This window comes from Mauremys mutica, chromosome 11 (genome assembly GCF_020497125.1).
Source record: "Mauremys mutica isolate MM-2020 ecotype Southern chromosome 11, ASM2049712v1, whole genome shotgun sequence".
Classification (NCBI taxonomy): domain Eukaryota; kingdom Metazoa; phylum Chordata; order Testudines; family Geoemydidae; genus Mauremys; species Mauremys mutica.
Genome location: NC_059082.1, coordinates 1,563,965 through 1,586,793, shown reverse-complemented (window position 1 = coordinate 1,586,793; position 22,829 = coordinate 1,563,965). Strand labels below are relative to the sequence as shown.

Sequence of the window (22,829 nt, the reverse complement as noted above, 5' to 3'; positions counted from 1 at the left end):
AGGGCGGCATCACGATAAACTCTTCTGTGAATGACGAAAAGCCCCATGAGGTCAGGTCACTGGAGTACAAAACCTGAGCTGCATGGCAGACTAGAATTGGTTTGAGGGTTTTCCCATGAATGAAAAAAAATGGATGCCTTCCCACAATGAGCAACAATTCACTGCAGTGATGTAGATCAGAGAGAACCACTGTAAGGTTTATTAGAAGGAAGGACAGGCAAGAATTTAATGAGAGTGAAGAATAACATGCAATAAAGAAACAGCAGCTACTCACCAAGCACGAGCGTCGGCCAGCTGGATATTCTTGCTTTCAGGCCTTGATAAAAGATCTGGTGCAAAAACATGATTGTTTCACTGAAAGATAAACCAAAAGGGAGAGAGACGGATGAGAACCAATTAACGAATAATGTAAGAATCCTGGCACTTCGAATGGGGGAGGCCAGAGAAGCACCGTGCAATGAGCAGGAGACTGGCTGGACTGGCTGATGAGGAGAGACAGAGAGTGACGGATGGAGAGAAACTCCTCAGCATGGGACGAGGGGAAGGATTAGTGGGAATAGAGGGGTGAGAAGAAGAAAGGGGGAGTGTGAGCCGAAGAGCAATTCACGTTTCCCAGTAGTGAGATGTAGGATCCAAGTTCTGTAATGAAGGATCATCCCAGGGAAGATTTAAAACGAGCAGCCAGCACCACGCCCGGGGACGTGTACAACAAGGGACCTGTGCACCTCTTGCTAGTCTTTGGAAATGTGTCTAGTGAGTGTGTCTCGAGGAGGGCAGCCCGCCCAGAGCCATGCCCCAGCAAGACACCATACGTGCACCACACATGCACCTCGACTGGGGCCATTCCTGAGTCCAGCGGGTGGCTGCTTCCCTCCAGAGAGGGCTGGGAATGATAGGCAGAGTGGCTGGGGCTTGTCGAGTTTCTCTAACACCCTCTTAAATAAGCTCTTTGAGCGTCTGTCTGCTGCTCCTAGCCTCTGCTCTGGCACTGCCGTGTCTCTCTTCTTCATTTAATGGTCAGATGAGCAGAAGGCTGCAGAGTGGCCCAGGTGGGCCCTGACCTTGCACCTGCTTCGTAGATTTCCCCAGCTTCCACTCCACTCTCTGTCAAAGCACCCCAAATAATTTTGCATCTATTATTTACGATTTCGCTCCTGTGATTCAGAGTTGACTGTCCTTGATTAACTCATCAGTCTATGTGCTTTTCCATTACAGCCATAATTAGTTTCATCACTATCATCCCACCTGCAGAATTCAAATGTGCAGGTCTGTACTTTCCTGTACCAAGGACCTGGCTTTATTATAAGCAAGTTCTCCTGCTAGTCCCCGGCCCACTCCTCCCCAGGGTGCTGATTAGCATTTCCCCCTTTGCTATGGCTTTTTCCTTCTCCGGGGAATTTCTGCTTCCCCTGCTACACGTCCCTCGTCTTCCTTTGCTGATAGGGAGGCAAAGGAGTTGTTTAATTTTCAGCAGTACATAAAAGACCTTTGCCATCTGCTTGCCAGGCCTTTCCTGCTGCCTTCCCTGACCGGCTACCCCGGACACGGATCTCATTAGTTCTGTACCCTCTTGCAGAGTTTCTCTTTGCTGGGTGCGGTCGTGCTGCTCTCCTTGTTTTCCACTCTCTCAGCTTCACTCTGCGGTGTTTGCAGGCTTCTTGGTGCCTGCTGGGGATACCTCTCAGGATCCTCCCTTCCCGCTGGCATCGGTGCCTGGTGGACAGTTTCACGCACCACTCACCTCTGCCCAGTCTGAATGAAGATGGTAGCAACTGATTTGTGTTTGTGTGTCACAATTACTGGAGTGAAATGTCACTCATGGGTTCTGTGTCTGTATTTTGGGTTTGAAAAAATGGGCATTGGCACAACAAGGATCTGCCAGTGATTAATTTGTGCCGGGGCTCAGCTCTGGCACCTCTTTCACTACAAATTAAGCAATGGGGGAGGCAGCGGGGCCCGGAGGTGATGGGGAGGGGATGGGGGAGAGCCCGTGAAGGCCAGGGGTGATGGGGGGAGGGCGCCAAAATTGAAGTTTTCCCGGCTGCCATTTTCCCTAAAGCCGGCCCTGGATAGCAGGGACTGGACTCATGACCCAGTCTGATGTCCAATGATTTCCCTGAGGCTGTATCAGATAATCTCCATCCTCTTGAAAGCATCACCTCTGCAACCTACTCCGTCTCCTTACAGCATGAGCACGTAGGGTGACCAGACGTCCCGACAAAATCGGGACTGTCCTGAGTTTTAGGCGTTTGTCCCGCACCCCGATCGATGTTTGGTCGGGACACAATTTGTCCCGATATTTTGCACTCACTCCTGGTTTTGGTTTTGTTTTGTTCCGCCGGCGGGACTCCGCTTTTCCTTTTGCTGGGCTGGCGGGACTCCGCTTCCCCCCGCCCCCTTTGCCGGCAGGACTCCGGGACTCCAATTTTTGTTGTTGTTGTTTTGTTTTCGCTCTCTCCCCCTCTGCCAGCGGGACTCCCCCCATGTGTCCCGACATTTTCTTCACCCCATCTGGTCACCCTATGAGCATGAGCTGTAACTGCATTTCCCAGAGGGGAAGCACAGCGAGCTGTGGGGTGGGATGCGCTGGCCAGCAACGCGGGGAATAAGTTCTGCCATTGTCCTGCATGGAGAAAGGAATCGCCAGAGCTGGAATCTAATCAGGACACGGGGCTCACTCGCCCACGTGGCCCCTCCGAACACATTAACGATACTTCACTGCTAACTCAGCCACACTCTTTTTGAGGCTCAGTAAAAGTAGCTAACTTTCTCTCGCCCATTTCCGTAGGGCTCTGCACTTTCTGGTTTAAGCTGGAATCAGAAATAGCCTGGGAAATTCTCTTCTTAGTATAGTTCTGAGTTACCTAAAACTGGGAAGTACCAGAAAATTAATGAGATTTCCCAGTTCCCGGGACAGAGGGAGCTGCTCTGATGGGTTTAGATGTGTCTCTGAACCAGCCCTCTGAATTTGTCAGTATCCACTCACAGGTGAGTTAACAAGGCAACACAGGGGCTAAAGGGTAGCCTGACTTAATGCATTTATATAGATCTTGGAAGGCCCAGAATTAAAGATGGTCCTGAATCAAAATCCTGGATGGGAACAGTTGCAGAGTTTGGAAAGCTCAGCTCAAGATCCAGGGCCAAACTGCAGCGTCTCCGTCTCTCTCTAACGGGCCAAACCCCTGCTGCAAATGGGCCTGGAGCTTTGGGAGAGTGAGGGTTGGAATTCTGTCGCCTGGGCCCATCTCTGTCCTTTGGGGGTTCCTCACAACACCCCAGGACAGGTATTTTACTTCTCAGAAGTCGCATCCCAGTTAAAACCGGCCCCAACCTAATGGGGGGAAAAACAGGCTAGAGAGTCTGCCCATAACTGAATGCCGGGTTGGCACTTTCAGTGCTGCGAAGGATACACTGCATCTGTAGCCATAGCAACAGAGCGAGTGGTTTCTGGATGACAGGAGCGGTGATGAGAGCAGGGTTTCAGGGAGTTTCAGCTCCCTCTGACAGAGCATTCAGCCCGGCACCGGGCTGGCCTGAAGGGGTGAGCTCTGCACTGCCTGCCAGGGGCGTGCCCTGGAAAATCCCATGTGAGGCGGGTCTGGTTTCCTGCACAGCTTTGTGGCAGTTGCAGCGAGAGAACGGTAGCAGCATCCCCTCGAGTGTGTGTCCTTAACGCTGAAGAACCTCTGGGGACACAGCCCCATTGTCCAACCTCCTCTACGACTTCTTCCCAGGGGATGTTGCAATCTCCTCTAGTCCTAAGGTCTGGCCCCAGATTTTGTGCCCTCTCCAGTCCTCTCCTAGGAATTAGGAAGCCAAACCCCCCTCGGGCACAGCCTGCAGCGTTCAGCTGGCCTCTCGCAGTTTAACTCATAAGGGGATTTTTCTTTCCCTCGGTCAGTTAGTTCAGCCTGTCAAGGGGCAAACCCGACAGCAGCCAGTGCGAAGTTCTGCTCTCCCAGACTAGACCAGAGCCCTCACGGGCCCTCAGAGTCTCTCCTTGCGTCCGCTGGACCGTTTCCTGCCACATGAGCCGCAGAAGTAAATAGCCAGAACAAAACCACTCGGGCATCAGCACCTGAAACCAGCACTGAACTCCCATGGGCCCTTGGGAAAACAACGCCGATGCTGGGTTGGGGTTTCTCCGTCCCTCCCCTCTCCTCCTAGCTGAGGCGGACTGACCACCCAGACAGGGCGCGTAGGAGCTTCTTGGGGGTACAGCAGGAGGGGGAGAGGAGGGGGGGAAGACAGATGATCAACTCGTGTAGTAAATAGTAACATGGTGCTAAAGTTTCCCCTCCCACAGCAGGGGCCTGCTAGGGCTGACATCTGGCTGAGCGTATCCACTGGGAACCTTACAACAGTGGGCCAGGAATGACTCTATTGAAAGAGCTTTGTATTCCAGCCGCTGCGGAGTTGAACTGTGCTATCGGAGGTGTCGTACACCACCCCTCGGGCAGACATCTGCCATGGCGGGTCTCCATTCTCTCCAGCGAGACCGGCTCTAGAGCAGGACTTTGCATTACGATCTGTCCGAGAGTCGATGTCCTCATGCAGGATTCAGCAGGGACTGCTGCTGTTAAACCTGGCATGTCGCAGGGACACACTTGGCAATGCCTTTGTTTGGCCCAGGCTGGATTTAAGCATCTTAATTTGTCCTCCTCAGCGAGGGCCTGTGGCTGGATTGCTCTCTGTGCAGCCCGTGGTGGCTCTGACATGCAGCATCTCTCCAAGCACAGAGCATTATGCAGACCATGGGTGAGAGATTACACCTGCTCTCTATATACTACACATCTCTCCCAGCTATTACGGTCTCTCCTTCCCTTTTTCTTCTGTTCATGCAGCTGTTGAATGTATTCTGCTTCTGCCTCCAGCATCTTGAAGACAACCTGGTTCCTTTTTCTCATGTGACCCATTCGTTATAGAGATAACCTCAGCTCTCTTGCCTAAAGCCAATGGAAAACCAAAGCAAACTAACTCAACTCCTTCTGCTTTCAGTCCAGGTGCATTTCCCACTGTCTCAGGACAGAGCAGCTGGCACAGAACTCAACTCTTTGAAAAACAAGGAGTCTGTAGCACCTCCCGTTTTCAATGAGTGCATGAATACACCGTCGCTGCTGAGAGCTTTCACTGTACGGCTCCTCCAGGCACAACAGACCCTTTGCACATGTGGATTTCCTCCTGTGGCAGGGAGCTGATTGGCATTTTCGAGTTAGGTACCAGGCCCCTGCCCTTATTGCAGGGAGCAGAGCGATAAGGAAACTTTTTTACGCCTGGAACGTGGGTGGGATTGATGTAAGCACTGGAGCCATCCAAAAACGAGGGGAAACCTTAGGTACGAGAAGCACCTTATAGCAAATCAGGGACGCTCTGATTCCTGCATTTATTTGCTCTTCAAGGCCTGGGCTATTTGTTCATCACCTGGCCTCATGCTCCCCAGTGTGGGACACTGGAAGTTGTTTCTGGATAAGTAAGTAAAGGATTGGGGGATGGGTAGGTGAGCTACTTAGAGGAGAAACTCCTAAGTCTGGTTCCATGCAGAAAAGGCCTGATGTAGGCGACACACTGGGCAGGAGGGGGCCAAGAGTCTCTTTCTATTCTCCTGCTGAAAGCCCTGCTCCCGAGAGAAGGAGCACCCGTAGCTGCAGAGAGCTCTGCCAAGGAGCCCCTCCCTCAGGAACGCCGCCGGGCACTGCCCACGCCCGCAGGAGGCCACCAGAGTGACCGAAATCCCACGGCAGGTCCAGTGAATCCATTGACAATCCTGCCCTCCCTGCCATAGGAATGTGCTCATTGGTCGGACAGTCACCGAAACCAGGCGCTCTAAACCCAGCAAAAGTGCCTGCATTCACCATGCAGCCGGTTGTGGAGGGGGAACTGGGCATATACCCCCCCCTTTGCATCCTACCCCACTACCATCAGTACACTGCTAGCTTCCCCTGGGCATGGGTCATCCAGGAACGGCGCTCACCTGTTCAGGAATATGCTGCTGACATCATCATGGGTGATGGGAGGCTTCTTGGAGCTCGCTGCCATCCTCAGCGGGCGAAGGAAGTTGTTGACCAAAATATGCAACTGTTGAACATATTCTGCTTCTGCCTCCAGCATGCTGAAGACAACCTGGTTCCTCTTCCTCATGCTGTCAGCGTGAGGAGATCTGATATAGTCCTGAATGATCGTCTTCCATTTCCTCCTGCATAGCCAGCCCCGTAGAAAGCTCTGGACCTGTTAACAGATTAACGACCTCATTAGCGGTTTTACACCTCAGCCTGGGCTATTTATGCAGCAGTTTAGGTGCAAAGACCAAAAAGCTCTTCCATTAAACAGACCATTGTGTGGAGGTTCTACCACAACACATCTGTACAGCAGGTTTGCTAATGACGTTCCTGTGGCTTTGTGCTGAGCCGTACATAACAGTTTCTGTTCTCTGTACTTCTGTATGGCCTCGCTGCTGGGACATGAACAAGAACACACTGAAAGGCACTTTCTCGGTGCAGACGATCGCCTCTTTCTCCTTGGACAAAGATGAACGTAAGGCTCATTATTACATGAAAAGAAAACCCCATTAACACTTGACCCCTCACTGCACACGTAAAGTACAGCGCACAATACTGTCAGCAGGACAGTGAAGATATGAAAATACCCAACCTACCCAGAACCTAACACAGATCTATCCATCTACCAATTCACTGATCAACCAGTAGGTTTGTGCACGCACACAAATAACATACAGAGACAGGTTTGCTACATTAAAAACAAAAAGCTTTTGATCCTTGTATGTACAATAAAAAAATATCTGCAACATACCCAAATCTGTATCTAGATCCAGCCATAGACAGATATATGCACCCAGCTTTGCACACCCACTTAAACCCGAAAGTGCAGTGTTCTACGGCTGAAATCTCCTACACAACAAACAAAGGCATCACAGCTCCGAACCGGTGGGGGCATAGCCAGGACTCCTCCTCCTGTACATGTGTCACTAACTGCAGTCAGTGGGAGTTCTCCACGGAGGTGGAGTAACTGCAGGACCAGGTCTCTGTGCAGGTGAAACTGACCCCAAGGAGAGACAGTGCTGATTTTGTGTGCAAGATGTAGTTAGCCCAAGATGCTCTCCTGTAATGGTCAGATTTAACCCATTTTCTTGGCACAGGCTGTATAACAAATGGCTAGTGCTTTGAAGGACTATTTGTTCTCTGAAAGGAAGAATTCATCCTAACACAATTTCCTTGCAGCATCTCTGAGTCTGTAAATCTCTGCCTGCAGGGAATCCTGCTTTTCACAGGTCCCCACTACACCGAAATGGCAAGATTTAAGACGGGGCTATTTGTCTCTGCACTGGCACACTAGGGCGGCGAGGTGCCCACACCAACAGCAGACGTGGCCAGTACTGAAGAAGGCAGAGACAATTAACAGAAAGCTTTACTGAGAAGCGGGGCACATTCTCCTTCATGAATTCATAGAGTGAGGACGGCTCGTCAAACAGCCCAGCCCAATCAACACTGCAGCAGGTAGCAAGGATCAAGCTTCACTCCCTGAAATACATTTCAAGTCAAGTGTTCATGTCATGGCTCCTTACAGGTCATTAGCAAGTACCCAGCGCCAGGGTTTAGTCACAACATCTGCGAACGGGTCTTTAATGTGACAAAACAAACCTTTTTGATTTTCTTGATATCGCTGTCATCGTCATTCGGCGCGCTGCTCTGAGTGGACTGGATGCGCTCATTATCTTTAAGCAAGGAGGCAATCTATAAACACAGGAAAACAAGCTGACCAAAAGCTCCAACACTGGCACTGCGAGACATCTCCATGCACAAGCGCAGGAAGTGAAAATACGTGTGTGAGCGAAGTCCTGTCCCCAGTGACCTGCATGCACCAGCCAGTAACTCCAAGGGTCAGACGTGAACCATGTGATAAAACCATTCGACTGTGGTACAATGCTGAGCTCTAGCCCTGATTCCATTTTAAATGACAAATGTAACAGATCATGTTGATTCTGCCTCTAATGGCAAAGCACTAACGATGCACTGATGAAAAGACAAGAGTATTCTAAATATCAGCAAAATAAACCAGTTGTATGTAGTGTAATGTATTTGAAATATAGGCTGAACATGTTTTATCCAAGATATTTTAAAAAATGGGAAATAGGATGTAACAGTTCTAGGCTAGAAATGTTGCCAGATACCAAATGCAAAACTGGGCAACTGCTCTATGATAGTATCAGAGGGGGAGCCGTGTTTGCTGCTATTACAGATCCAGACTAAGAGTCCTGTGGCACCTTATAGACTAACAGACGTATTGGAGCATGAACTTTCATGAGTGAATACCCACTTCGTCAGACGCATTCACCCACGAAAGCTCATGCTCCAATACGTCTGTTAGTCTATAAAGTGCCACAGGACTCTTTGCTGCTCTATGGTAAAGTCTCCAGCCAGAGCTTGTCAAGGAATGGGGTGGGAAGAAATTGCAGAAAATTCCCACGTCACTTTCCTCCTGCACCTTTCAGCAAGGAACGAGTTTTCATTTATTCGCCATTTTGCATGAACATTTAGATGGAACATTTTAGGCTGTTACATTTTCATTTTAAAAAATGTTCCGTTTTTTTTTTAAATCTTCCTCCCTTCGTTTCTCGTTTTCCTCCCTCCTCTCCTTTTCCCCATCTTGCCACTGAAAACGGGGCAGGAAAAGAGGGAATGGAGGAGGGGAGAAAACCCCATAATCCAAAAAAACAAAACTGAAAAAAAAAATCGACATTTTTCAATTTTGTCGAACAAAACTAAAATGAAAAGAGAGAGTCGCAAAAATCCCCTGGTTTGGAAAAAAGCCATTTTTTATTAAAATATTTTCCAACAAGGGATCAACTTGCTCTATTCAATGTGCTGTACTATGGTTGGAGAACAGGGTGACCAACACGCTGGGTTACTAGGGCACCAGTGCAAGGAGGAGGAGAACATCTCAGGACAAGAGAGGAGGGGCAGAAGAAGGCAGGTAGAGTTTGAAATTGAAATAGCTTCTGTCACATGGGGGCAACCGTGTGAATATCCTAAACAGGCCTTCTGCAGGGTTCCAACTGCGCCAAGACCATTCAGACAAAGCGGTTAGAATGATGGGCAACTGGGATCTTGACAGAACATGTGCTGTATCCCTAACAGGAAATATTTCTTCCGTATCCCTATAAAACCCTATAGAATTTACTAGGGATGAAATCAGTAAATCCCTATAGAAATTAAATAGGTTCCTATAGAAGGGATTTTAAACAGGATAGAATTTAATATGGAACAGGGTGCCTTTCTACAGAATTTTAAATCAACCTAAACAAATTTCACTTCTGCAACAGACTTCTACAGGCTGCATTACAAACGCTACAGAAAGGTTGTAACATTCTCTATCCAGTTCCATCAGGCCTTTCCATACGGGTATGGGGCTTTCCAAGCCAAGCAATCGCTGAGTCAAAGGAAAGACAAGATGGAGCAAAGTTGTTCTTTCCCGTCCTTCTGGGGCCCTCTTTTACTGTTCAAATCTCCCTTTCCAGCCCTTGTTTTATGACTGACCGAAGGCAGGTCGCTCTGCAGCTGAATTTTCACTGCACAGCTAGCTGCAGCGGTTCAGCCAAGCAACCCAGACTGCCACCGCTCTGTTCTAGCACTAAGCATTTGATTCAGGAAAGCACTGCAGCATGTGCTTAACTTTAAGTATATGTTTCAATCCACGTGATTTATGTGCATACTCAAGCGCTTTGCTGACCAGGGATGCTTTTCTGACCCTGCGAAGTGCTGAGCACTCCCAAGGGGTTCTGAGGACCCTCGTGTTCTCTGAGCGGATGGGGTTCAGCACTACTCGGAAGCAATCAGAACTATGCAGGATCTGGCCACAATGCTCTCAGCCCCTTGCTAGGCCAAGCAACAGGAGTTCTAAGGTTTGGCTCCAGAATAGCAGATGCCTCACTTGGAAGCAGGTCTCCCCAGCTCTGCCAACTGCGCCGCAGGGCCAGCCGCAAAACGGCGTAATTAATTAATAATTAGCGTTTATCAAAGACAGCACATTAACGACAAAACTGAATTATTTCACATTTCCTACCAACTAATGGGTGAACTGACTTCTCCAAGCTGGGAGCGAGGCTTAAATCATCTGACTAATACCCAGTGTGGGAAAGGGCTGGGTTTTCTCTTCTTTCTTTTTTAAATCAAGTGAGCAGAATTTGCACATTAAAGCAGAAGCTGATTATTTGATCTCTACTTCAAAGAACACGGAAGAGGGGAAAAAACACCACAAGGTAAAATCAAATGCATTTGGGCTCAGAGAAGTGCTAATTAACTGCTAACACTTGGCCAGTTCCTAGATTATTGATTGCTTGGCATTTTTAATCCATAATCCCTTGGCCAAGTTTAGGGTTTGCACACAACTCCCATATTTGCCTTACTAAAAATGTCAATAATTAACACTGAGACCTTAATCCCCAGGGACAGGCAGGATGGAAAACTTGACCCAGCTGAGATTAACAGCAGAAAATGGATATAATTAGGACAGTGCACTTCATACATCGCTTTGGAGAGCAGCAACAGCTGTATTTCTATTTAACAACTGCGATGGGTCAACGGGGTTTCATTTACCATCTCTACCAGGCCCCAGGGGTTAAACACCAGCCAGCTATTTTTAATTCCAAGTGTTAACACTTAGGAAGTGGTGAGTGTAAATAATAACGCCTGCATTACAAAATCTCAGTAAATTGGAGCGCGGGGTTGTTTTTCCAGAGCTCCTCAGGGTCAGCTCGGCCTTTGTGTCCTGCAGTGTGCACACTTCCCCCCGGGTGGATCCAACTGCAGGATTGAGGCTTGGTGACATTCTCGTTAAAATCCTGCCCCCAAACGGCAGATACTGTGGATGGCACTTACTCCCTCTTTGCATATTGCAAGATCACCCTTGCAGAGGGGACGTTTATGCCTGACTCATCCTGGTGTTTCAGGAGAGCTCATTTCTCTGTCTTTGGCATGCACCAGCTTGCACCCAGGGTCCAGACAGTGGAGTGTGTTTTTCTCACTGCCAGCCCTGCATGGTGGAATCAGCCACAGACAGCCAAGGACACCACGGTTTTGCCAGCTGCTCTGCGTGCCTGTTCAGTTCTGGGTGTAATTCAAAGTGCTGCACTAATCTCGAAAGCCCAGGGTCCTGGCTGAGACGCTGGCTCTGCTTTAAGCACTGCACAGACAGCGGGGCTCAGCTGGGAACACTGAGCTACCATGCACCAGATTTCAGGGCAAAGCAGCTGGTGACCAAGCGTTCTTGGTGGAGAAGCCCCTCAGCTATGGAGTTCTCGCCCCCTGCTGCTCCGACAGAGTTTGTTGATCTGTGGGACCTGGCCCAAAGCTTCTCTCTGTCCTTGGGCTGTTGTCCTTGGGCACGTGGGCGGGCATAGTTCCTGGGGGGGAGGGAGTCCCTTTGATTACTTTGGGGGGCTGCTGGTGCCCGGGCACCCAGAGACTTTTGTAGTCAAACACCATTAAAATGTAAAGAGGAAGAAACTGTATCCCAGCATCCCAAGTAACCAGGATCCCAGGGTTGACTCTTTCTCCAAGAACACTGCCATGGGATCATTAACAACCCTCCTGGCCAGCGCCGTGAGTGCTAGGACCAGCTTGGGTCAGGAATTGTCCATAAAGATTCCGTTTCAACCAATCTCTCACTCAGAACATTTTTTTTAAAAAGTTTCAAAGTTGTTAAAATGTCCCATTTGGACATTTGCTAACTGAACATTTTAGTTTTCAGTTCAGCACAACATTTTGTTTCAAAATTGTAGATAATTTTTACTAAAAAAAGGTAAAAAATATAAAAAGGGCAAAATCTAAACCAAACATGTTGAAATTATTCAAACGTTTCATTCTGATTGATCTGATCCAAAAAATGTTCAGCTCATTGGTTTGTGACTATTTCTGAGATGTTGTATTTTCATGCCGATTTGGGATGGGAAAAGTCTTCCAAATCTTGAAAATTCTTGCAGGAGAAGAAAATGGTTTCCCGCCCTCCTCCAGTTGTGACTCGTCCAAAAGTTATCCAAACCTGTGCTGTAAGAGTGGGTCAGCAGGGGCTCAAGGAAGAGTGCCACCTACTGGTTCACCCTGATTATTACAACACCATCAGCTTAAAAATCTATTAAAAATGGTAAAACAAGAGATACGTAATTGAGCTTATGAGGTGTAATTCTCCCCTTAGTCACCTGTCCAGCTCATGGTATCAGTAATGGGATGCCAATCAAGTTGGGGAACACACACCCGTATGTTTACACTCTTAACAATAGAGGCAAATATATAAAGTATAATAGACCGCCAGACTTTTGCCTTCAGTCTAAGTTACGTTAATGATTTCCCCCTTTCGTATTCAGTATTGCTCTGCTGAATAATTTTTGTGTTTTGTCGTTTTGCATGTTTTAATGTCCGTAGTCTCTATTCCTGCTGTATCCTGCACATTTACAATTACAGTGCATTAAGCTGATGCATATGCCACAGCTGCAATGTTTTAAAGGCAATGCAGCACTTAGAAATGCTATCAGAGCTGTTCTCTTTTCAAAGCCACTTGCTCAGTCTTAGTGAACTGTCAATTGAATGTAAAGCATTCATTAACATGAATGGCCCTGAATGTATTTAGGTACCAAAGTGATGGCAGTTTGTATCTCTAGCAAAGGGAGATTCACTTACAAAGCTCAACCTGGCCCTAGAAGCAGCAGGTCATATCCATTTTCATGTTTTTTCCTTTTCTTTGTCTCTAGCCATCTAATTGTTGACTTCTTTATGTAAGTGTTCACAGTAAATGGACATCTAATTATTGTGTTACATAGAATAATGAACACAGGAATTCTCTACTTTTCTCCACCCACCACCCCAAACCACCAGCTTTAGCCTTTGCCTGTAAAATATAATCAGCTTTTTAAATCACTCACCTATGTGTCACATACAGCCCAAACAGCCATTCGATTCCAAGCATTAGGCAGACGCATGCATCCGATAGACTTAACTGCTGCCGCTAATTGTTAGCAATAGAGTGCCGAATTTTCACTGCCTTGCACCTCTTGTGGTCACTGGCAACTGGGCAAAGTAACTGCAAAATGAGCGTGGCAAGCCTCCAATTCCAAAAAGAGAATGTTTTACAGCTCCTTTGCACTGCTGTAAATAACCACTCGAGGGGCAGGCAGGGGAGAGTCAGAGGGGTCATTCGTTCAGAAGGGATCGCAGATTCTGTTGAAAATGTCATGACCCTAGAAATACCAGGTGGGCAACTTTTTAACGTACTGGGACCAACACAGCTAGACCAACACTGCCAATGACACTAGAAAACACCTTGACAATCCACTGCAGGGACCCTGAGTAGGAGAATCCGCAGGACAATGTAAACTCATAGGGCCAAATCCGCTTCCTGGTGTAACTCCATCCATTCAATGACTATGGTCCATTCCTCTCGCCTTTATGCCAGAATAAATGAGCTGATAAATACACCCATATGGCCAAGTGACCTGCATGTTTCCTGTAACCTACTGGAAATGAACCAACAGTGCCTCTTGCTTTGAATTCAGAGTGATCAGTATCACTGGAGAGTTGGGCTCTTTACCTCCGATTTCAGACGTTCAATCTCGATTTCCCCATCTTCAATCTGTTGTCTTAGTTGCTTGGCAACAGTTTTCTCGGTTTCCACAATCTGAAGTAAATGGAGGTACTTCTGCATTAAAGCTTCATGCTCTGTAGCAAGATTCCTATAACTGTTATATAGACACATCAATTAAAATGTTTCCTCCCCTTCCATCCTCCTTTCCTTCCTTGCTCTCTATTCTCTGCTGTTCGCTCAGTCTGTGCTCTGGTACCCGCTGGAGGGCGAGGCGCTCAGGTACCATTGCAAGCTTGGCCAGCGCTGACCCTGCAAGCCTCACTCAGGCCAAGGGCTCACTGAAGCTGGTTGAAAGCTTTGCCAAACTACGCCATGCGGGATCTGGCTCTGCTGGTTCTGATCCTGCAGACTCTTAAGAACGTGCATAACTTTGCTCGTGTGATTCTGATGAGATTACTCCTGTGAGTAAAGCTATGCAGGATCAGGGCCACTACTGCAGTGTTTCCTGGCTCCTTATCACCAGGCAAGAAGCCTCTTCCACCAGGCAATGCCCTTCTCTGCCATGGGGTGTGGACATGCCTGGCTGCACACACTCGTCAGAACTGACTGACAAGTGAGAGGCTTCAGCATCTGAACCTGGATCAAACCCAGACTATTTCCTGAAGTGAGAGCGTGACTTCTAGAGACATGGCAAAGAGATTAAAGCGTTCAGGGCCAGATTGCCCTGCCCCGTCACAGCTGCCAGTCAAGTTCCATGAATTTAGCAGAAGGGCAGATGCTAGCTCTTGATTTTCTTACAAACAGCCACCTTTGTTAAGAGACTGCACCAGACATGTTTCTCTAACATCCCACAAATACTGTGCATCTCCTCCCCCCATCCCCAGCCTGAGTACTTCTCCTTAGCGATGCAGGCTGCTGGCAGCACCGACTCTCCCACCCGAGAACTGTAAATGAGCTGCACTCCCCTTTTCAAACCATGAAAACCTGGGCTTTGACTATCTATTTCTGTCCGTTGCTGTTCTTTCATCTGTGCTCTTTGCAGATTTTCTTTAGATCAGAACAAAAATTAAGTAACTTTTTCTGAAACCAAAGATGGGTCTAATCCATCGGCCAGTCGGTCCGGTCAGACAGAGGCGACTATTAAGCGGGGCCAGTTCCTGCCAGCTGCTGCCTGTGGGTGCACCTACCTGGAATCCATCCACACAGAGCAGCTTGCAGGATCAGGCCCTTAGAATTCGTGCTCCCCCTGAGCAGTAGGGTTTGAAGCTGGGCCTCCTGCCCACCCCCCTTTCTGCTGCCTGGGGCGGCTCCCTCAACTCCCAGTGACACCAGCGGGAGTTCAGAGCCAGCAGCCTCTTGCCAGGGCAGGCCCAGGGCGACCAACGGCAGCTTGTTTAAGCAACAGAGAGTTGTGACGTTTTGGCCCCCTTCACCAAACCATCATTTCCCATGAACTGAACAGCAATCGCGGCTGGGCTGCGCGGCTGCTGCTCTGCACCCGGCAGCCACTGAGCTGCTCCAGGTCACCTGGTGTTTGCGATGTCCGGAGGCGATACCTTGCGTGAGTTATCGCTGCTACCCATTCGTCGCAGTCCTTGGCATCCTCCGTCCTCAGCTCCAGGGTTTTCTGATTGTCATGGTTGAAACTGACAGTAAAATAATGCTGCAAAAACAAAGACACTCTGGTTACTACCCCATATGGGTCACCAGAAACAGAACTTTCCCTTTATGATCGTCCAGGTTTCATTTCGTTATGAGGCTCATTGGGATATTGCCGAAGAGGAGCCCGCAAAACAAACGTATCGGAATCAAAGCTTCAGCCCAGAGAGTGGCGCCCTGGGGGAAGGCCAGGCCAGCACGTTGTAAATGGGAATGAAGGTGGAAATGAGAAAGAGGCAGGGAAGAGGGTCCGGCTGGATTCTATTACTGGCAAATAGAATCTGCCACATGCATTCAGGGCCATCTGCTTGCAGCTGCCCAGGAGAGAAGCCAGGTGAGTAAATCTCCCCCTGGCCCATGGGGCCGAGCTGGCCCAGGGAGTACAAACAGCAAGCCCCTGGGGCAGGCTTGGGGCATCTCAGCCCGGCCTTCAGCTATTGCCCACGTGCGAGTGGAAGTGAGAGGAATGACCATGGGCGCCCATTGCACAGTGCGTCCTAAACTAAATCCCTGATGCCTTGACTTTGCTTTGACATTCCGTGCAGGCCCCACTCCACGTGCTCGCAGCAATCAGAGCGCAAGGCTCTAATGGACAACAGCACAATAAGACTCAGTGAGCGAACTATATTTAGCTTCCCTTGACATTTACTGTATTTGTGTTAATTGTGATCATGGTGGCAGCCAGCACAGGCACTAGGATTTCGCTGTTCATGAGCCTTCCTGTTGTCTCCTAGGAAACAGGTAATGTACTCTAATGTCAGACACTACAGTGAAACACTGAACTAATACAAACCCTGCTCTTTCTGCCATTAGCTTCTGCTCTGTAGTAAAGTTTAGCAAGAAACCTGAATTAATAGAGATCTCTGCAAAATACTAACAGCTTGCAGTTTACTCACCTGTATTACCTAGGGAGGTGGTGGAACCTCCTTCCTTAGAGGTTTCTAAGGTCAGGCTTGACAGGCTTGGATGATTTAGTAGGTGTTGGTCCTGCTTTGAGCAGGGGGTTGGACTAGATACCTCCTGAAGTCTCTTCCAACCCTGAGATTCTATCATTTGTCTAAATATTTCTGAGAACTCCAGACAACAGGATGACTGCTGGCACAAACTCCATTGAGCCACAGAAGCGTGTACAGCAGGAGTCCCCAACGCCCGCGTCCTGGCTGGCAGTGGAGCATCCTCCGAAATGCCGCCGAATTTCTGCGGCATTTCGGCGGCAACATCTCTTGATGATGCCGCTTGCCGCCGACAAGTGACATCATTGAGAGGCGTCACCGCCGAAATTCGGTGGCATTTCGGCGGCTGCTCCACCACCGCCATGGTCCTTCGTCTGGCACCCGCCAGACGAAAAGGTTGGGGACCACTGGTGTACAGTAATTACAGACAGACAGTACCTCAGTTAGGGACCATGCCTGTTTATTTTTGAGTTTGGATTTTTTGTCAGCTAGTAGACAAGACACACACATTTCACAGCAATTCTCTCCCTGGCTAGAAGGGTTTATTGTGGGTAACGTGCTAACGGTTTACTGAAGGTCACTCAGGGTCAGGCATCCCTAGCTACTGACCTGCCAAAAGCTGCTCATCACAGTGATATTCCAAGTGCTGGACAAGGTAGCCCCGAGTGTTCCCCAAAGGTGCTTTACTCCCTCTGCCCCCATTCCCACGTCCCCCACAGCCCGTTCTGATCCTTTTCCACCTCCACTCTCGCTTTTCATCCTAACTTCCATGCCAGGCACCTCCTGGGGTGGCCAGAGGCAGGTGTCACTACTGAGGAGAGGAGAGGTTTTCAGTTAAACTTGGACTTGGGACAAGTGTGGCCACAGTCCGGTCTCCTCTCTACGGCACTCCCAAAGCCGGGTCCCACTGCTGGAAACGCTGGGCCCCCCATGTCCAAGAACCTTAGTCTGGGCTTGGCTAGCTGCAGTGGGCCCACAGAGAGCACTTGTCTTGGTGGGTCATTGTGGCTAGAGAGGCAGCCTCTGACATCTCCAGTCCTGGCCCTTGTAGATTAGGACAAGGTCTCTTCATTCAACCCAGAAATGAAGGAGTCCAGTGCAATGGGGGGCCTTGTGCACAGGCCGGGAGCAGAGTGCTGTGCTATCTGGAGTTTGCAGGTGGCTTTGACCTGCAGCTCCAGGCAGACGCAGAGAGCACATGAGCGTATTACACAAACCATCTGCTACGGCTGGTTTATACAGACCTGTGAGAAAGTCTGAAGTAATGCCTGTCCTCTAGAACAAAACCGGCTTGGCTGGCCACCCTGTCTCAGGAACTGGCACATCACTGGATACCAACAGCGTCTGCGCTACTTCTTCCTGACCCCGAGCGAACTCCTGCATATCACTCCATGTGGAGCAGGCTCGTCGCACGGTCCTTTCAGAGGTGGGAATCTGTCACCCTTCTCTGACTGCTGCACTTTTCTAACTAGATCTGCAAGAGAGCTTAGTCCTGATGCTCGTCCCCACTAGTGAAACAGGAATGTGTGCCATAAACCCGCTCTAGTGCGTTAGCTACAGTGCCCAGCACAGGGATGGGTGCACAATAGCCTGGGGAAGAGGTGGCCACAGCCTGAACCTCAAACCCAGAACTCCGGGGGTTCTGGAATTCAAACCCAGAACTCCGGGGGTTCTGGAATTCAAACCCAGAACTCCGGGGGTTCTGGAATTCAAAGCCTCTAGAACTTTTCAGTGTTTTGTTCCTGTCCTGGAAAGGAGAATTTTTCCCCCCTCAGAGTTCGCATGTATTCAGTGACCTCTCCAGAACTTTTCTGAAAATGCCAGCGGTTTTGTGCTGATTTCACCACCTAACACAGGGTTATTCCCACCATCTCACAAAGATTTTCCTCCTGAGATGTCTGCCTGAGTTCCTTTCCACTGCTGATCCCATGGACAAGATTCATCCTTCCAACGTATTCTTGCATCTTGCTGCAAGAGAAACAAAGTCACCCTCTTTCCCTCAGGAACTCCCTCCCTCCACCACGCCATGGCGTTCAGCACTGTGGGCAGCATGGCTGCCGCCTCTGCATATGTCACGCAGGCCTGCTGCACTCTTAGGAAGGGGATATTGTTCTCACTTTATGCATGCAAAACACCTTGCTGCTCTGCCAGGGAGTCTAAACTCAAACCTCCATGGGGCATGGATGCAGAGCTGCAAGACTGCCACCGATGATTTTCCTGCAGAACATGGCAGCTGCTTTACTCAGGAACAAATCCATACTGCAGCAGAATTGAGAAACTGTCTTTTCTTCGCACTGACTTATTTTTCTTCCCCCCTGAAGATGCTATTACTGATGACGAAGAGTCTCCGATACAGAACCTGTTTGTTTATCAAACTGCAGAGCTATTTACACACACATTATTTCTCCATTTCCATTATGTTTCCTTTTTTAATATGCTTGTGCAGAGCTTGTGAAGTTTGAGATTCTGCAAATTCTTTTTTCCTGTAATTTAACCCATTTCTTCAAGGGTGATTCTAACTAAACAGGCTCTTATGTTGTACCAACAATGACAGCTCTCATTTGAGAGCAATTCTCATCCTGCTCCAGGGCTACCAAGGGAATACTGTTTTTAAAAAGATATGCAGCAACCCAGCTCTCACAGTTTGCTGAAACCAAAGGCTGATGTGAATCTGGGACTCAGAGCTGGTCAAAAATGGTAAGTATGTTTTATTAAAAAAATCAAAATTTCTGATTTTTCAATAAAAACGAGCCCCCCAATTGGTTATTGGCTCCCCCTTCTCTCCATTTATTCCGGTTTCCATTTTGCTGCTTAAAAGCAGGAAATAACAAAAATAGAAAAGAATTCAGTTTCAAAATCCAAAATTTTTAGTTTTTTGAGGAAAGTCTGAAAAAATGATTTTTCCCCATGAATATTTGTTTTTCAAGCCAGGCTATTTATCGTTACAGTTACAAAGTTCAGGGTGAAAGCTTTCAAGCGGCCGGGTTACCTCCAAGCAGGTTCTCAACTTGCCACAAGGAGTTCTCCCCTCCTCAGGGCTGGTCGCACTCTTGTCAGCTGGAGGCTCACGGCCATCCGTCCGGCTTGTTCTTCTGGAGGATCTGGTCGTGACTTGGAGCTTTGCACACAGGCTGCACCCAGGGCACTTGCCCACCAATAATTACAGATCAATGACGCAAGGCCAGAGCTCTGTACGTGTGGGTGCTTCCGCCCCTCCGGGGCCTGGCTGTGGCATTTGCTCCATTACTCGTGACAAGCCTGGGCAAGCATGAGCCAACCGGGCCCAGCACCACTCCAGCGCCTTTGATTTCAGGCTGATACATTTTACCGTACTGGGAACTTAATTAAGCTTCCACCATAATTACGCTGTAAATGTAACTACAGAAAGGAAGGCTTTGAAAGCTATGGAAATGAGCCTTTCCGCAGCATCCAGATGTAAATGGAGGTTTTCTTTTCTCATCTCTCAATGGAACCAGCCCTGTTTCACAGGTTGTACATGGGGATCACCTCCTTCCCCAGTGAAATGCGGTTATTTCTGGGGAAGGGCACAGTGACTGTTTCACAGCACACAGAACAGGACCTCGCTGTTTAAGACAGAAGAGAACATTAACTTCCCCAGCTGAAACTGGCATGGGAATTTAAGTCCTACAGTCTAGCGCTGACCCCCTGGCCTCGGAAATGAGGGACCCTGAGGAACATCGTTTTTTCTGTAGCGAACACACTGTTTTATTAAACAAACAAACAACCTGGAACTGCTGACACTGAAACCAAGCCAGCACTCTGTGCACAGCAGCACACGTTATGTAGAAAGCTACTATTTACAACAAAATAAAAAGTCCATTTACTCTAATGCTCACTGGTATTGTGTTGTGTCCCTCTCTTCCCCCCAAGACCTCCTTCGTCCTTGTGTCAGAGACCCCCAGTCCACCCTCTCCCCAGGCTACCCCAGGCCAGAACTCCCTCCCCTCCCCATGGGGCCTGTCCTAGGTACCCACCCCTGCAGCCCAGCCTGGTCCCCTGCACGCTGTCCTGGAAGGACGTGGAGTGGCGTGCGGTGCATGCAGAGTGGGAGAAAGTGAGATCTACCACTGCTGTCGGGCCTGGGTACATCCAGCTGCTGGAATGGGTTTCCCAATGGCAATTTGGGACCACAGGACTACTTTACAAGTCAGCCAGATGCAGGATGTCCTGCACAATGCGGGACACTTGAGAGGGGTGTACTATGGGCTAGGAACATAACTGCCTGTGTAAGCATTTGCCCGGAGCACTGGAGTTCACAGGCTCAGCATTCTTGCTGATAGTGCCACTGGATTTTTAATGATGCTAAAGTCACATCAGTTCCCAGCCTCAGTTCCCTTCTGGGCACCTCGATGCTTCTGGATGATCAAATAGCCATGGCTGTAAAAAATGCCCATCGTTACCCAGAGCTGGCCAGAAGTTTGCACACTTCACCCCATCAGGCACAGATCTGGCCCCTGTGATTCATGCATTTGTGATCTCTGGGCTCCAGTACTGTAACTCATATCTGTGCATGAAGCCCAGGCATCTTAAAAGTCTCCAACTGGTACAAACTTGAGCAGCCTCTCTGCTTAGCACCACTGATCTCCACAAACCCAACAGCCAGGTCCTCTGCTCTCTGCAGTCACTCTCCACTGAGCAAGACCGCTGTCCTGCTAGTCAATGCCCACCATGGGAATGGCTTGAGCTACCGGAGAGATCGCCACTCCCTCTGCAACCAGAACTTCCCAGGGCAGCTACACTCCACTGGAGCAACGAACCTGTCAGGCAGCGAGGGAAGGTCTGAGAGTGTGGGAGCGAAAACTTTGACAAGAGTAGGGTCTGGACGGTGGAACCCAGAGCCACAAGAGACCACACTGCTCAGAACGACACGCGAGTATTTCTTTGACTTCACTTTCCTGCGGCAAGCTCTGCTGACCGTTGGCTCGCAGGGGGCAGCTGGAGGGAGAGGCGGAAGGATGCGTTGCTGCCTTTCAAGCTACTTGTACAGGTGGAGGAGACAGAGAGCTTTTGGTTGTTCTTTATGTCAGTTTGGGAGCTGCTCAGATCCGGGGGTAATGAGGGCCATACACATACCTAAATGCTTTCTTTTGAGAGTATGAATGGCCCAGCGATTAGGAGCTGGGGCATTTGTTCAGCCTTGACTTGAGGAAGGGAGGCGTCACCTACTGTGTCCTCAAGATAAACACACACCATAAAACCTACAGGTAAAAATTAAGGAGCCCAAAAATCTGGAGAGTCCCATTTAAGGCTTAAACATGCAGTGTCAAAGCTGAAGGTTGCTACCATAACATTCCTTCCTCTAGCTCGTTGTGCTGAACCAGCGAACCTCCCTGCGTTGGTCAGTTCAGGTCACAGTCCAACTGTGTGTTCCCCAGTGACCCCCTGTATTGCCGCTAAGCCCTGGGAGCCCCGCACTGTACACCCCCTGCCCAGCAAAGCCCCACATGGCAGCAACCAGGAACGAGAACGGCTTTGAGCTCTACTCCCATCACTCCTCATGGGCTGACGCGGCACCAGCCGCTGCCTCTCCTGTAGCACACGTTCAGACGGGACATGCAAGGAGGTGGAAGTTGGAACCCCTTGGAGTCACCTACCTCCATTCGGCCAGTGGGTCGGGAGCCCAAGTGGGTCCCAGTTACACCCCGCGGAACAGGAAGAATGTAGGAATTGCCAGAGCAGGTCCCAGCAGGGCTCCAGCTAGCCCAGTCTCCCGTCTCTGACACTGGCCAGCACCAACTGCTTCAGAGGAAGGAGCCATAAACTCAAGAGGAGGTAACTTTGGGTGACCTACCTGCAGGGAAGTATCTGCCTTAATCAGTTTCATTTCTTAGAGCTCGGTTTATGCCCTGAAGCATGAGGATTTAAGAAGGTGAAAGCTAAAGTAGCTGGGATCCATGTCAGATGTCAGGAGCCAGGAGCCAGTGTGAGTGCAAGCTTTCCCTTCACATGGCTACAACAGGGAGGAGGAAGCAGGCCCGAGGGGGCTGAAATGATCTACATTCCACCACCTTTCCTATCACCGATTTTAGCCCCGAGTCCTCACCAGCTCAGGGACTGTGGGACACGGGCCAGGGCCACAATCAAAAATGTCTTTGTGTGCAATGCACTTTTCTGTAGGGAACTTTGCATGCACGGTCTTTCTTTTGGCTGCTTCGGATAGTTGGACCTTTGGGGGGTTTGTTTCACTTCTCCAGCCAGCTGGATTAGTGAACTGCAGTTTAAATCCTCCCTGTAATTGTACTTTGCATTCCAATTTCAGGTTTGAAGACATGGGGCTAAACCTTCCCACGTCAGGCAGGCAATCGGCTGAAGTCACTCATGCGACTAGACCAGAGGATTCTGCTCGTGCTAGAAGCAGTGAAAGTCAGTTCGTATACAATTAAAATCTAATTCAGGGAGTTGCTGGAACGTATACCTGGGGGTTCATTGCACCACTCTGGTGGATTTATTCCCAGACAGAACTCGGGAAGCACGGTGCATGTGAAAGGAGGAAATTATTTCATGTTTGAATAATAAAACTCCCACCAGCTTTTCTCTTACTGAATTAGGATCCCTCTGTGGTATCACTCACACATCAAACTCCGCACACTGGCATTATTTCTGAAA

The 22,829-nt window shown here is 49.1% G+C and overlaps 1 protein-coding gene across 2 annotated transcripts in view; it reads right to left on the bottom strand.

Annotated features, from left to right (window-relative positions):
* Positions 1–22,829, bottom strand: part of RASGRF1 (Ras protein specific guanine nucleotide releasing factor 1) — a 94,837-nt gene that overhangs the window by 53,584 nt on the left and 18,424 nt on the right. The window contains exons 1-6 of one of the 2 annotated variants that reach the window (XM_044981255.1): positions 17,447–17,800; positions 15,147–15,253; positions 13,597–13,744; positions 7,656–7,748; positions 5,972–6,225; positions 275–354 (exon numbers count right to left, since the gene is read on the bottom strand). In XM_044981255.1, coding sequence (XP_044837190.1) covers positions 275–354; positions 5,972–6,225; positions 7,656–7,748; positions 13,597–13,744; positions 15,147–15,253; positions 17,447–17,527 — 763 coding nt within the window. In that variant the 5' untranslated portion in view covers positions 17,528–17,800. Of the gene's footprint in view, positions 1–274; positions 355–5,971; positions 6,226–7,655; positions 7,749–13,596; positions 13,745–15,146; positions 15,254–17,446; positions 17,801–22,829 lie in introns of those variants that run through there. The other variant, XM_044981254.1, reaches the window with a different exon arrangement.